This window comes from Gambusia affinis, linkage group LG05 (genome assembly GCF_019740435.1).
Source record: "Gambusia affinis linkage group LG05, SWU_Gaff_1.0, whole genome shotgun sequence".
Classification (NCBI taxonomy): domain Eukaryota; kingdom Metazoa; phylum Chordata; class Actinopteri; order Cyprinodontiformes; family Poeciliidae; genus Gambusia; species Gambusia affinis.
In genome coordinates, this window is record NC_057872.1 from 24,221,559 (window position 1) to 24,237,167 (window position 15,609).

The 15,609-nt window shown below is 36.1% G+C and overlaps 1 protein-coding gene across 3 annotated transcripts; it reads right to left on the reverse strand.

Annotated features, from left to right (window-relative positions):
- Positions 1-1,772: 1,772 nt before the first annotated feature.
- On the reverse strand, positions 1,773-13,947 carry tap1 (transporter 1, ATP-binding cassette, sub-family B (MDR/TAP)). Of its 3 annotated transcripts, XM_044117299.1 has the most exons (14): positions 13,587-13,865; positions 12,780-12,885; positions 11,520-11,852; positions 10,072-10,279; positions 9,836-9,950; positions 8,622-8,752; positions 8,239-8,444; positions 7,742-7,939; positions 6,787-6,915; positions 6,512-6,706; positions 6,265-6,438; positions 5,516-5,675; positions 4,290-4,426; positions 1,773-4,201 (listed from the first exon to the last, which is right to left on the reverse strand). In XM_044117299.1, exons 2-14 carry the CDS (start codon positions 12,789-12,791, stop codon positions 3,971-3,973), a joined length of 2,229 nt encoding a protein of 742 aa, XP_043973234.1. In that variant the 5' UTR covers positions 12,792-12,885; positions 13,587-13,865; the 3' UTR covers positions 1,773-3,970. The 3 variants fall into 3 exon arrangements, with proteins under 3 accessions (XP_043973234.1, XP_043973237.1, XP_043973236.1); XM_044117302.1 differs by lacking the exons at positions 12,780-12,885; positions 13,587-13,865 and adding an exon at positions 13,883-13,947; XM_044117301.1 differs by lacking the exon at positions 12,780-12,885 and having other exon boundaries at positions 13,587-13,864.
- Between the last annotated feature and the right edge of the window lie 1,662 nt (positions 13,948-15,609).

The window sequence follows — 15,609 nt, forward strand, 5'->3', positions numbered from 1 at the left end:
GGTTCTCATTGGCTGGTTGTTGTTGTCTGTCAAATACACCTAGCACGTCAGTTCACTGAATCCAAGCTGTCATGCTGCTGTGGTTGCTTTAGTGGGGCCTGCCCATAGCAATGCATAGGGAGAGCAATAGGTCTCATGCATTGCATGGCTGGCACCTATTGTTCTACACCCAATAGAATGTCTCTTTAATCTTTATTATTCTTCCGTTACCGTTAATGCGGCTCGTACCGCTGCGTGTACCCCCACAAAAGTGGTATCAAAACGTGCGGCTCGATCCCGGCATTGGAACTATTATTTTTATTGGGATTCGGACTTACAAGTGAAAAACGAGCAAAATTTCCAACTGCCGAAATGCAGAGTGTAACTGAAACCAACTGCCACTCCATTAGAGTGAGAAATGAAGCGTATTTTTGACCGCAAAACAATTTTGAAATCGCCCATCACGCCCACAAATATCGCCCTATCCGTATCATGACATTGATACGCATGCCTGATCCTGTAAAATGTTTTAGAAATGTATCTAGGGCTTACAGTTTTCTGTCAAGGTGCTTCAGAGCAAAGTGATGTGACAGGATTTGCTCACGCTCGCTCAAGCTCTCGCCCATGTATTTCTATATATTTCTCAAAAATTTCGGACCTCAGCGCACACCATCTTTCTGTCATCGCTGTTATTACTGTGAGTGAGGTAGATATATGAATCACACATAGCCCTCTCATATGCTTCAAACGGTATTCAAATATGTCTTGGAAGGAGTTGTTCGGACTGCTTTTTTTTAGTCAAACTGGCTGGCTCAAACAGAGAATTGTCTCCCCCTGCATGTCTCACTCACAGCTGACAGTTGGCAGACAGGATTAATTACCATAGCAACGGAACACAGAGCAGGGAGGGCTGCTTAGGACTACAAATACGCCATCACTGTACTTCTAACTATGGCAGAAGTCTCAGCTGAAACAGAGGAGGACTGAGCTGCCATTTAGAACTACTTGCTGCTATGGGCTGTATATAACTGATTAACCCAAACACTGTTACTCAGAAGATTAGTTTATCCCTTTAAAGTAAAGCTTACAGAAAATTTCAAAATAAAAGCTTGAATATTTCTCTCAGGCCAAGCCAACTTGAAAAGCTAAAGTTGCAAATCAAGCTGCCTATAAATCTAACTCCAGCTACGTTCCGGGCGAGAGGCGGGGTACACTCTGGACAGGTCGCCAGTCTGTCGCAGGGCAAGACAGAGACAGACAGGACACGCAACCATTCACACACACACTCACACCTAGGGAGAATTTAGAGAGACCAATTAACCTGACAGTCATGTTTTTGGACTGTGGGAGGAAGCCGGAGAGAACATGCAAAATCCATGCAGAAAGATCCCCGGGCCGGGAATCAAACCCAGGACCTTCTTGCTGCAAGCAACAGCTCTACCAACTGCGCCACTGTGCAGCCCATTTATATCTATCTATCTATCTATCTATCTATCTATCTATCTATCTATCTATCTATCTATCTATCTATCTATCTATCTATCTATCTATATATAAATCTGTTGAGAAGCCAACGTCCCTATCCCCAAAAATTTATATTTTGCCAGTGAAAAATCAAAAATTTAAACTTGGGTTTGTAAAAATGTAGCTTTTTTTAGCTTGCCTAAATTGATATTATTATTTTGAATGTCAACTGCATAAAAAGAATTGAACAATCCTGTTAATTATAACATGAAAGTACATAAAAAATATATTTTCCATGAAGCTTAAATGTAAAAAAACAGCCAAACAAATAATAATAAAAAACAGTTTATTGCTATATGTCTGTATGAATCCAACAAAAATAATTTCACATTAAGAATAAAAGACAGAAAATGTACTCAAGCATAGGACCAGAATACTCACAAACCAAATTCTTTTCAAAATAACAGACATCATTTCTTTACATCAGTTTTGTTACCAGGTGGAAAAAATTAGATTTCTCAAAACAATGTGTTTTTAAATGCTGCTTTGTTGTAAAAAGGTCCCTTTCAATGCCTTTTATTCATTTTTTGATTTTGTGTATTACTGTACTGTTATTATCTTGATAAAAGTGTTTATGAAGGTCACTAAAGACTCTTTTCTAACTAAAGTGGCTGTCGGGGTGATTTTGAAGCAGGATATTGGAAGGCAACCAGGCTAAAGAAAAAAAAGAGAGAAATAACTCTCATGTTTGAAAAAAAAAGGTAATAATAGAACCCAGAGCTTCAAATTGATCTTGAACCCACAAGTAAAATAAAAACATTTCAACATTGAGGAACTATGCATATGATGATTAGAGGTGATTCATAAAAGCCTTTGATTTTTATGCTTTGTCCTTGTAGAACACTAAGTGATCTTTATCTGTTAGAAGTGTTATAAAATATATTTCTATTTATATTTTCAAGCATAATGATATTGGTGATTAGATGATACATGATTGATTGCAAAACTAAAAAAAATAAACAGAAAAACTTTATTTTTCTGCTTTTTATTGTAAAAGTTGTTTTATGATTATTATGGAGTTTCTGAAGTTGTTGCACTGTTATCCCTATTATATATTTTACTGTGCCATGTAACCAGCTCAAAAATGTGAAATATATATAAAAAATATAAAGAAAAAAAACTGACCACATAATGGACAGCGAGAGAAACCTTTCCACCTGCTGGCCTTGCTCATGTGAGACAGTTAATAGGACCTCAAATTTGTTGTGAAAATGATGAAACAGGGTTAAATTTTAGTCTTAGTAGCATTTGTATCATTAAAGGAATGGTTGGTTTTCTTTTGTACTCCATGCAAGATGAGTTTGACTTTTACTTTCCTTCCCCTTTAATACCACAAGGAAACCAGTGTCCTCATGGATGTATTGACTTACATGTAAGCATTTTGGAAGTGACAATTAAAGGGTTAAATAAAATCTCTGATCCAAACAATCCACATTTTTTTAAAAGTAGCAAAATGCTGTCAAAAGTATTGTGGTATTTTCATGACTATAAACCAAAAAGTAGATAAATTCAACAACAATGCATAAGGGTATCTGCATCTGCAAAGCAGGTAATTCTTCTCACGATTGAAACATGTCAGCTGACGCTTTTAATTGACATTTGATGAGTCATGCTGAAATGCGGCATGAATGAAATAACGGTTTGCTGGACTTCAGCTGTTTTTAACAGAATAAACAGGACTGCTGGGGCCATGTTTTGGAGAGTTGGCTGCTACAAAAGAGATTCTGTTTGTGTGGATTAACAGAAAATTTTAGAGGCACATTCTTTAATGCACCTAAAAATCTATTTTTTGCAAAACAAAGTACAAAATTATTTCCATGAGATGCTGCACATGGAAAGAGTAAAAGGCGTGATATGGAATTTCTTAGCCTTGCCGTGAAGCAGAACAAGCTCAGGCATGTACCATGTCTGTTTAAGTGCAAGATTAAAATTAAGATAAGCCTGTACTTTCTCCTGTGCCATTTCTAATGATCAATATAAATAAAAGCCCTGAATAAATTAACCGTCCACTTTTGTCATATAAGTTTATGTTCTGTACAAAATAAATATATTTTATATTCAATATTTTAGGGCACACCATGTGTGTTTTTACAGCCATGTAAAAAGCTGTGCAGCAGGATCTAGAAGTGGGCAATTTAACAATAATAAAATACTCAACATGCATGATTCTTTAAGTTTTGTGGCTTTTGTGAACACAAAATTGTTTCTTGTCTTTCAATGAGATAGGATCTAAGGATTTAACTTTCTCTTAAATCATGTTGGTAATGCAAACCCTTTTCTTAAAGATGTAGTTCTCTTCCCCTTCAAGGTGCAATTGTCTTATGGAGTCAAACTCAAGCAAATATTTTCAATAAAAAGTGTTGTTTCATATTAAGAGCATTCTTACCAATATGAGTTTTGCTTAGGTTTTCACCTGAACTCCAACAAACCATCCAACTTTAAGTCATTTTACAGTCACTTAGACGGGTCACTGCTGACCACTGCTTTCATCTGTTGGACGTTTGAAGCCCTCTTCCTGTTTCTTTACCAATTCTGAATAAAGGCCACCTTTCTCCAAGAGAGCATCATGACTGCCCTCCTCCTCCACTGTCCCGTTGTTCAGGACAATGATATGACTGGCTGTCTTTGCGACACTCATTTTGTTGGAAATCATAAGCACAGAGCAGTTCTTTGCCAGCTTTGACAGAGCTTCACGGACCTGAGAAGTAAGATAAAGATTTTTCTTTAAAGGAGAAAAAATAAATCAACAAATAAATAAAAATTCAGGCAAGTGAAATATTTTGTACCTGGTATTCATTCTCAGTGTCTAAATCACTAGTGGCGTTGTCCAGGATCAGGATTTTCGGATTTCTAATTAAAGCCCTGGCAATAGCAATGCGTTGCTTTTGACCTCCAGATACTTGACCCCCCTTCTCACCAGCATCTACGTAAAAAAGAATATATACCATTAAAAAATAACATTATTAAGTAGTTAGAAATTTTTCAAGATATAATATAGACAGCTAATAAGACCTCATATTTTCAAACAGGCTTTTTGATTTTTTTCTTAAAACAGAAAGATAATCCTAGAAATCACTGCTTTGATGCAAAGGGAGCTTATCATTCACAATCAGACATGGCACTGACCCAATACACATTTTTGAGTGATAACATACCTTAAGTGAATAACTTAGACCTTAAACATGCCAAATTGTTGTATAATTGCTTATTACAGCAGCACAGTAGATTTCCCAAAGACGCAGGTATGGAAGAAAAGGTTGTGAAATTTAAGAGGAAAGACATTTCATATAACTAAGTGGTTGAAACATTTTCTTGCTGCATAATTAAATCACATGCAAAATCACGAGGGTAAGTTAGTACCCCAACAAGTACAAAGTTGTGTTGTGTTCTTTTTTCATGTGCATTCTCGCGAGATCTTTCTTTTGTATGGTTTCAGACATAATAATGTAGCTGCAGACAGACTTCTTTTTCTCAGTGTCTGAGCCAAATGTAGTAGAGTATTTGATTGCTGCTCCTGTTGGTACTTCAGAAATTCACTCATACACCATAAAAATTTTATTTGCGTGAGTGACCAACAATATGTGGGAAAACTAATTGAAGGTGGACTTGCAGAGAGCAATGAAAGACGTTTTTACAATAATGTTTCGACAGCTATGAAACACAAATAGGCTATGTGTAAGAAAACAAAAAAATTGTATCTGCTTCCTTTCACTTCTGCTGTGTTTTACACAGCTGCTGCACTTCTCAACATTATAAAATATTTTGGTTAAGGATAGGGTTGGCAAATTCTCATTGCCAACCCTAGGCTATAAATGTTCACATAATCTTACATTGAAGCTGCAGGGTTTGCTATCATTACTTCCTTTGATCACTATATCAACAAATTAAAAAAATATATTTGGAGTTTAGGATAAAGTATTGTGAAGCAGTAAAGTGACCTATTTGAACAGTCTTATCTTCACTGTAATAACTCCTGAGTTCCTCTGCTATAGAAATTAAAGGGGGATCGAACCTGTGTCGTATCCTTTTGAAAGTCCACTGATGAACTTGTGGGCACTAGCCTGCTGAGCAGCTTTGTACATGTCCTCGTCTGATGCGCCCTCGCAGCCGTACTTGATGTTCTCCCGGACAGATCGAGCAAACAACACGCAATCCTGGCTCACCACAGCAATCTATTAAAAATACATAAAGAAAGAGGGTTTAGTGGCTGTAAAGCATTGTTTAATCAACCAAGTCTGATGAAGGAGTTTAGAAGTAGTTTGAAATTTGATTGAACAGTTTTTAACTTGTTAGAGATTGGTGATGATCAATTTATCGATTTCTATTTGCATATTTTCTATATAAATATATATATGTGTACATCTGTGTGCGCGTTTTTTTTTACTTTTCAATGAGAGAAATGCATTTGTATGTTTTTATACATCTTCACATTTCTTACTTTATTTGTTGTCATTATGATTTTAATTTAGTCTTCAGTTTCAGAAATTTGACATGCAGGATTAGTACCATGAGGTTTTGTGGGTCACAGTTTTTGACCACTAATAAACAAGTTTTCTTTATAAATCTGAGTATATTATTGAATAAAATATAAAGAAGCTCTCTGAATCCATTACTGATGGATTATATTAACAGATTTATTGTCATGTCTCTATCTATTACAGCTGACTGCAATCTGGTAAGAAAATAAATAAAACTTTTGACAGAAAAGTTAAAATATTCCATATTATTTTAAAATTCTCTGTTCACCACCCATCCACCCACCTTTTCATGTAGGTACTGATCTTTGTAGTTTTGCAGTGGTTTCCCATCCAGCAGGATTTCTCCAGACTGAGGCTGGTAAAACCTCTCAAGTAGCTTCACACAGGTCGTCTTCCCAGATCTGTTTAGTCCAACAAGTGCAGTGATCTGTCCCGGCCTTACCTCCAGAGTCACATCCTTTTACAAAAGAGGATTTAGTTAAAACAAACAGTTTGGGGAAAGATAAGAAACAGCAGAGAGGGGCACACACCTTAAGTACAAGACTGTTCTCATCTGTCTTTCCAGAATAGGAAAAGCGAACATTTTTAAACTGAACGTGTCCTTTGAAATTCTCAGGAGCCAAACTGCCAGGAGGAGGTATTTGAGGTTTCCTATCAAGATATTCAAAAATCTTCTCTGAGGCACCAATTGCTTTTTTTACCTCTGGGTAGGAGCGCATGACAGCCTGGAAGAAAAAGAGAGGAGATTAATAAAAAACTTTATGAATACAACAAAATGTTTGTCTTTTCAGGGTTTGTGGCTCACCTCAACAGCGGAAGCAAACTGTAGCTCGTAGAGAACAAATGAGACCAGGTCTCCACTGCTAACAGACCCCCGGGTCACCAGGGTCCCTCCATAGTACAAAATACACACCTTCAAGGCCAAAGTGGTCATCTGCAACAACAAATATGCCGGTTTTCAGAGATTAGTCAGCTGCTTTATTGTTTTGCAATATGACCTTGATCCTGCTAAAGTTCACTAAAAAAACAGCCATCTTTGAATTGTGAAATGAAAACAGTAGCTAAAACCTTTGCTAGACCCATTCACAATGGCCTAAGATCCCCAGGAAAGTTTGAACTTCACTGCTTATCCGCTACCTTACCACAGTACTATTCACGTGACTTTCCCATCCTTATTACAAAGTTTCCCATCATCTCTTATTGTATGCTACATATAAGAGGTGTCTGGACCTTCACTATCAATTTCAACCTTACTGAAACTGAAAGAAATGCTATCAGTGTTATTAGCTTATCAGCATCACAAGAATTTAAGTAATAGTTTTCTGTACAGAGGTTTTCTCCCTGCACAATAATCATGTCACATTAACTCAACAGATGTAATCAGGACAAATAATGTAATTAAAAACAACTGAAGTTGTATGTTTTTCCACTTATAATGACAAGGAAATTAGACTGAAGTTCAAAAATTAAAAGTTGCTCTGATATACAAAAACAATTGTAAAAATCAGTTTCGAACTTAATGAACTGCTTCATTGTTATCTGTATTTTCCACTCTCTCTCATAGTCTGACAAATACATTTTACATCAGAACAGCCAATTGAAAAAAATAAAAAAGCTACCTCCAGCAACCTGTCAACAGGTGCAATTTCAAGTTGTGGCAAAACCAAAGAGATTGCCAATGTAAGGTCTGAGATTATTTTCTTTTCTACATTAATTTAAATAAATGCTTAAAGCAGGATAAATATCACTAATATACTCACGCTGTTGGCCCAGGTAGAAGCTGCGTAAGCTACGGCCTCCTTTTTGTTGAGAGAATATGTTTCGTCCAGTCGCTGCCTGTACTTCTCTGTCTCTCCGTCCTCGTTGGCAAAACTCCTCACTGTCTTCATATTGGAGAATGTCTCGGTGGCCACCTGGTTGGCCTTTGCCAGAGAGTCCTGAACCTTTGCAGCAATTGTCTAAACCATGAACACAACAAACTAAATTAGTTTACAGAATAGATTTTTGCAGCATGTAAATAAATATCATCCAACTTTGATATTTTTCGGAATTTATCAGGTAAAAAAAAAAGAGATTCTGTTTTCTCTGTCTGCAGAAGTGAACATAAATGCCCACTGATATTATTTACTAATAAAATAAATATGTAATCAAGTAATATAGTATCATGGTAAATTTCTAACAACACATCTGATAAAGTTTACAACAAACAAAAAAATAAATGCTACTCCAGTTGGAACGTTTCCTTGCGTGACGTCACCTGGTAGAAATGTCCAGTGAGCTCAGGGATGACCCAGATGATGGGAAGTCCCATACAGGTCAGCAGAGTCATTTTCCATGACTGGCTGACCATGAAGTAGAGCAGGAAACCGAAACGAGCCGTGTACCACATCAGGAGACTCAGCTTCTCGCTCAGTGCTTCGCTCATGTCGTTGGTGTCCGTGGTAATACGAGACACAAGCTCACCTGAGATAAAACAGAGGTTACAGTTCAACATGAATGCAAGTTTTCAATTGCCATTATGTTGCATTATTGTTCCCTAATTATCTTAAATGCAACACTGAGACTGTTTTGAAATCTGCAAAGAATATTATAAAAATTGTTTTATCAACTCAGACATTTGCACATTGAAATTATTCCTACCTGTGGAAGTGGCATCAAAGAAAGCGATCTCCTGCCGGAGAACGGCCTGGAAAACGGCTCCCTGCACTGAGGTGTGAATGAGGCTCATGGTGACGTTATAGGTCAGGTCGCACAAAAACTCAAACACAGCACTGAAACACACAGAGAAGGGGTTGAAAGCACACAAAATATCATTGAAGCATTTTATAGGTGGAGTGACAATGTAATTCATCCCACATCAAATCAAAAAAAATAAAAAATCAAATTTTATTTGTATAGCACATTTCAGTAGCAAGGCATTTCAAAGTGCTTTACATCAAATCAAACACAAAAACACAATGCAACATAGAATCAACAATAAAAACACAACATCAAGTCAGATTCCGTCAATAAATTTGCAATTGATTACGTTTCAAATACAACTCTAAACAAGTGGGTTTTTAGTTGAGATTTAAAGGAAGTCAGTGTTTCAGCTGTTTTACAGTTTTCTGGAAGTTTGTTCCAGATTTTTGGTGCATAGATGCTAAATGCCGCTTCTCCTCGTTTGGTTCTGGTTCTGGGGATGCAGAGAAGCCCACTTTGAAAAAAAACTTTTGGTGTCTAGTTGAACTTATTCCATCCACCACCAGGTGTACCACAACATGTTCAAGAGATGCCACATTAGCAACTATGTATTTAGCAACCATTTATTTCGCATTTTCATATTGAGATAACAAGTTCTTTGCAGCATTTTGTATTGCATTATGATGAGAAAAAAATAATTGGAACACTTTTTTCTCATTCAGTTAAAATTAAAACTTTTCAAAATATTTTAAATTTTAAAAATTAAGTCCAAATAAATTCAAATTTTTAAATGAAATCATATGTAGAAAAACTTTGCCTGGCTGTGCATACTTTCCTACAACACAGAATTCTTTTTCAGTCAGAAAATAATGTCTGAACCATGACTCAAATGAAGATGTTCATATCAAACTGTAAATTCACAGGTTTAAATATGAATCCACAATCCTTCAAGAAGCATTTTACCATATTACAAAATTTAACTCCCTTCTCTGACACCTGATTGACTATTTGTTCTACTATCTTAGCAATAAAAAGGCCTAAAAATAAATCTGAAAATAAATCCAATATCTTCCTGCTTTTAATCAAAATGTAAAAAACATTTCACATATTACTATTATAGTAATTAAAAATGAGTATGAATAAAATTTGTGATGACAGATCTGATGCTCTACCTGGCGAAAGTCAACAATGTCATGATTGTGATGGCCTGGGAGAACGCATCGGGTGCTTCTTCATTTATGATCCAGTCTGCCATACGACCAGTGTACTGGGGAATAGCCATCTCGCCTGCGGTTAATAGTTAAAAATATTATTGTATAAACCTTTGCGCTACACGAAGCTCAACAAAACAGTAAACACTGATATAAAAAACCCTGAAGATTTTATAGAATGATGTCGACCAACGTACCGTAAGATGAGAGAACAACTAGAGCCAACACCACAATGAAGCGAGCCGAATACGGCAGCATGTATCCCATAAGCCTCTTCAGAGAGTCTCTACTGTCCGGTCCGGGCTTCTTCTCCTTCTTCTGTGACGGAGTTCTGGTCATAAAGGATGAGATGTATCGACTCCAGTAGAGCCATGACACCGCTGTAACGGCATAGCCCTGTAACACCTGCAACACAAAATATTACACCGATTTTCAAGCTTCAGATATTTGAAATAATTTAAAACTAACTGTTTAAAGTACTTTTATTAAATGACAAGTAGTCTTTTTTTAAATGCTAATGTGATAGCTACAGTTTTACACTCTAAATTAGTTTTGGTTTCAATCTTCTGTCTTTTGCAGACTTAGGGGAAGAACATGTTGGCAGCAAATGATTTCATTTCAAATATTATAACTCCAGCTTGCGGTGGTATTTGGATGTACTGCATGAGTCATTTTCTCTGGACCATCCTATTTTCAAAGTACCTGAGGCTCAGCGTGGTGCATGTTCATATGAAATGATTAAATGATGACTGCTGTTCACTTTTGTAGATCTTTGAACTCAAGCTTGATGTTTTTCACATGACAAACTTGAGCTCTGTATACTATAAAATGGTTTAAGACAAACATTTTCTTTATGTTGCAACATTTTCCCTCTTGGGCTTGAGTTTGTTGTTTGTGTGTGCTTTACTTCTGCCACTAGTGAGACCTGACATACTATGACTGCTCACTTGCTTTGAGCTGAAATGTACAATGATGTTCTAACCACATCCCAGCACTGCTGAGTTGGTCTACATTTTACTTTATTACGTTATTCTACAGAAGCGTGCTGCAAGCGGAGACTCCACAAGGAAAAAGGGCAAAATATTTAAATAAGAGCAGCTTTAATGGGAATTAAGGAAAATTTTAACTAAGTTTTTCATTTCATAAGAGAATATGACAAAAATATACAAGCAGAGTTAAAGTTTCAATTACTTACCTTATAAACTACAATGCATATTCTCACCACAAATATTTTTAAGGACATTAAATAATAGTCATTAAAAATCACAATGACTACAAACTAATAAATAATTTCAAATTAGTTCAGGTTAATTACGTTTAGATGATGTTTGTAGTTTAATAAAAGGTTAAACTACAGGTTCCATCAGCATGTAAACACAAATTTATAATACTACTATTCAATAATTATTGCACTGCAAAGAGCCATTTGTGATATGAATATTGAACACAGTGATATTGTGATGTTATAAATTCACAATATATTGTGCATAATAAAGGCTTTCTTGCCTTTCTTACTCAAGAAAGCTTTGGAACATCATATTATTGTCTTTGGGAAATGTTCAAAAACTAAACTCTTCTTTTAATTTATATCACTCACCACATTAATATACACACTGAACAGAAAACAACAATCGGACCTACTCACCCGTTCCCAGGAGTGCCATCCCCACAGTTCTTCAACAGTGGATTGGCCCAGCTGCCAAAGGAGAGTGGTGTACACTGGAAAGTGGAAGCAAAGGACGGCTATGCTTTGAAGTCCCTCAAAGCTTCTCACCCATGGGAGGCCTCCAGGGTAAGTGAAGGCAAGAAAACCCAGGATGAAGGCTCTGGTCAGAGCTCCCCCCCACAAGGTGATGAAAGGATGGGGGAGGAGGAGAGGTGAGAGTTGTGCTAGACGAATGGCGTGCACAGCGCACACATCCATGCAAATGCAAACCACGGGGAAGAAGTAGCTCATTTTCTGCATTACGCGTAGATACTGCAAAAATAAACAGAGAGAGAGAGACAGATAGGCTCAGCTAGAAAACATACACAGTAGACTGAATAAGAAAAATATGTTGATTCCAATTCTCACCTTGCAGAAATTTCAGATTTATAGACAGTTTCGCTCATTTGAGGGAACAATATTGCTTAAGATAAAGTAATAGGATGTATATTAAAGCAGTCAAATATATCTTTGTGAAGCCTGTGAATTGTGAAAGCAAATCAAAATATATCTTTAGTTAGATTTAAATCAGGTGAGTCACATGATAATTCAAAACGTTTTGAATGTTTGAGAAACTTTTTTCTTAACTTGTGCTGAAGGTGAAAAAAGATTCATAACTGTGGTGAAAAAAAGTAATCAAAAACACATAGCTGAAGGTAGTTCTGTCTCGTGAAAAATTTGTTTCAACAGAAAACTTTATAATTATAAAAACAGAGGGTGAACTGTAAAATGCAAATATTAGCTACAAAAACAAGATTCGAGGCTTTGGGATCTGGGAAAAGTAAGTGTGTGAAATTGAACTGAAACTTTTATGAGTGATGACAAGAGTGAAAGGAGAAAGGAACTGGTCAAGACCAAAAGTATATTAATCTATGTAATATTATGATGGTGGGAGTGTTATGAATCGGAGACCTAGTGTTTATTCATCATGGATTCACCAAAATAAACATAGATGGTCTGTACTTGTGAAAATCCTCTACAGTTGAAGATGTTTGCAGCAGAGGTTTGGCAAAGCATCACCAGAAAAGATGCATGCTTCAATATATTGTTACATCTAGGGTGTAACAGAGACCTAAATATGATACAATATAATGTTCACAAGGTGCAATTAAAAAGAGTGCAGACAAAGTTCAAGCTCTGTTCATGTTTTATTTGACAAGAATAACTTCTTACACATGGTAATGAAACAGCACTACTTACTTTACCATACATTCAACACTGGCTTTCTTCAGGGAACTCTTCCACAAAAGCCAAAATTGGTTAATCTTGTCTTGGCCAAAGATTTTTCCACCCAAGATGTAGATTTCTGTAGAGTTACAACAACTTCTTCATTTAATGTTCTGCTTGCCTACTCAGACAGTCTGGTAAGTTTCCAGCCATGCCTACCATTTCAGGTGGACTGAACAATGCAGTGAGATGTTAAAGCTTTTGATATTGTTTTAATACTTTGAACTTCTCCGCCTTATAGTCTTTACACGTTATAGTCTCCATTACACTGTTTGGTCTCCAATGTTCTAGGCTATAGCAAACCTCTGTGACCTCAAAAGGCCAGATTAATTTACAAACAGGTGGAATCTTCCTAATTAGGTATCAATTCAAGGCAATTTGTTGCTCTGCATTTTATTTAGGGGTGTCGGGGTAAAGGGGGGTTCCACTTAATAATTGTACATTAGTTTGTGTCACATACAATGCCAATTAAATATATAAAAGTTTGTGAATATGACAACACAAAGCAAGAACTCCTTTTCGCAGATTTGCTTTTACTTTCACTTTGACCAATAAAATGTTTTTTGTTATTTTTTTTACTTTCGTTTTTATCTACATCTATCTGCAACACTGTTCAGCTTCAAATGCGGCACTGGTCAGGTTAATGCGAACAAAACAACTCAAACTCCCATGACGAATATCATAATTTACTTTAGACAAACGTAAATATGCAAGCTACGGTGAGTACAGTAGCTAACACTGGTAAGCTAATGTTACTACGCCGAAACCCAGCAGACTTACTTGAATTCCTCTTCACTAGGTGAGTTTGCTGCCTCTGAGACTTGACTCCAATAGCTTGAAGTGTCCAAAATAAAGCTGTAACGCGTCTGACCCCGACAGGCTGTGAGGAACGTGTATGAGCCAATCGATCTGATAAAGGTGAAACTGAAACCAACTATTTATACCTCTATATCGGAAAGTCCCTTGCAAGTCTACCAAACAATGAAGCCCAACTAATATGTGTTATTTACAAACTACTGGCTTTAGGAGAATAAGGTGTTCTTTTCAATCCAATAAATATAAGTATACCACTTTACCTCACTGTTGCAAGACGTTTAGGTTGTCTGAAATAGTCCAACAGCGACCCCTTGTAGTAACTTTCTAGAACTGCACTTTAACGTTGTCACTAGACTTAATTTCCTCCTTAAAAATGTGTTGGTTCCCCTTCCCTGGTTCGTTGAGGCTCCACTACATCTCTGGTGGGTCGCATACCCTAAAACTCCAGTAAGAGTAAGCAGCATCAATTCAATCTATTTTTATTCAAGTATAAAGTATCCGACCAAGAGATGACTCAAGTACAAGTAAAAGAGTATTTCAAAACTGATCTTAAGACTAACATGAAGAAAAAAATGGAAAAAACACAATTACAAAGTAGAAAATTCAAGTAGAAGAAAATTACTCCTTCTTACTATTTTTGACCCCCACATAGCACAGCAGGCTCAGCAGATAGAAAAGAATGACAAAGCTTGGGTACAACAAAATAAGTCTTGTTTCAACATAAACTTTATGTGTGTTTGTGTCTCATGGGCGTTTGGTTGAAATGCATTTGTTCTTCATTCAATGAATTTATTTACAGTGGGTAGACTATCAAGTTTTACTCAAGGAAGAGTAGCTGTACCTTACAGTAATATTACTCAAGTAGATGTAACTTCATACACATAATTAGTTAATACACATCTTTGCAAAAAGTTGGTGTGAGGAAATTATTGCTTCTGTGAAATGTTTTTGTTTGTTCTTTTACGTTTTTTTTTTGTTTTTTTTGCTGTTTGCTGTTTCTAGCATTTCATACTATACAGAGAAGATGCCAAATTAGAGACTACAGGATGTCCTAAAATTGTCACCTATCACCTTGCTTTGCTTTTCTTCAAGTTTGGCTGTTACTGCTGTTTTTATCATCTGGATCCCTAAAACACTTTGATCTTTGACAGCTTCCTTCCTTATTTCCCCTTCTTTCATGTTTGAAGGATGGCCGAAGTAAAGTCATAAATGGTCGTCTATTTTAAGCTCCTTTTCTAGTTACCTATAAATCACCCAATCTTTTGTGTTTGCGTTCGACATGCTGTTTGTTGGAAAAATAACAGAAAAGGAACATTATATTATTTCACAATTGGAATTCTTTATTAAACACAGGGTAAAAGGAGCTCATAAGTTCCTTACTTCTTCCTACTCCTTTTTGAGCATGCTAAGATTATTTTAGTACAAAAATATGTATTTTTTGCATTCCTTGTTTAAGTGTGTGATTTTATATTTCTATCATGTTCAAAATAGAATAAATAAAAATAAATAAATAAGTTATGGTTCAGAGTTTTCCTTTTATTATGTTATTATTAGAGAGTTTGACTAACCTAAGAGTGATGTTTTTGGGTTGCAGGAGAAAGCTAGAATACTGGGAAAAAAGTATGAATGTGGGGAAAATCCAGACTTCACCTGAAAACCCCCAGGTTGGGATTTGAATCTAAGATCTTCTTGCTGCGAGGCAGTAGTATGGCCAACTGCAACCCCAACCCATCTTTTGGTTTTAAGAATTTGTAAAAGCTGAAAATAAATAAATAAATAAATAAATAAAGAAACACTAACGAAACAGGAGATTTTAGAGAAATGAATGAGCTATTCCTATTTGGGATGTATGTAATAATACGTTACAGGAGAAATCAAATTCAAACCTTAGAACTACTACATCTGAATTTATGTGATAGAACTGAAGCTTTGTTCCTTAACAAACTCTGATCAAGAATAAATGAAAAAAATGCCTCAATGACAAATT

Coding starts and splice junctions, on each gene's coding strand:
- tap1 (XM_044117299.1), bottom strand. Junction 8,445..8,621: donor CTTTGATGCCACTTCCACAG/GTAGGAATAATT, acceptor GTTTTATCTCAG/GTGAGCTTGTGTCTCGTATT. Junction 6,439..6,511: donor AGAACAGTCTTGTACTTAAG/GTGTGTGCCCCT, acceptor CTTTTGTAAAAG/GATGTGACTCTGGAGGTAAG.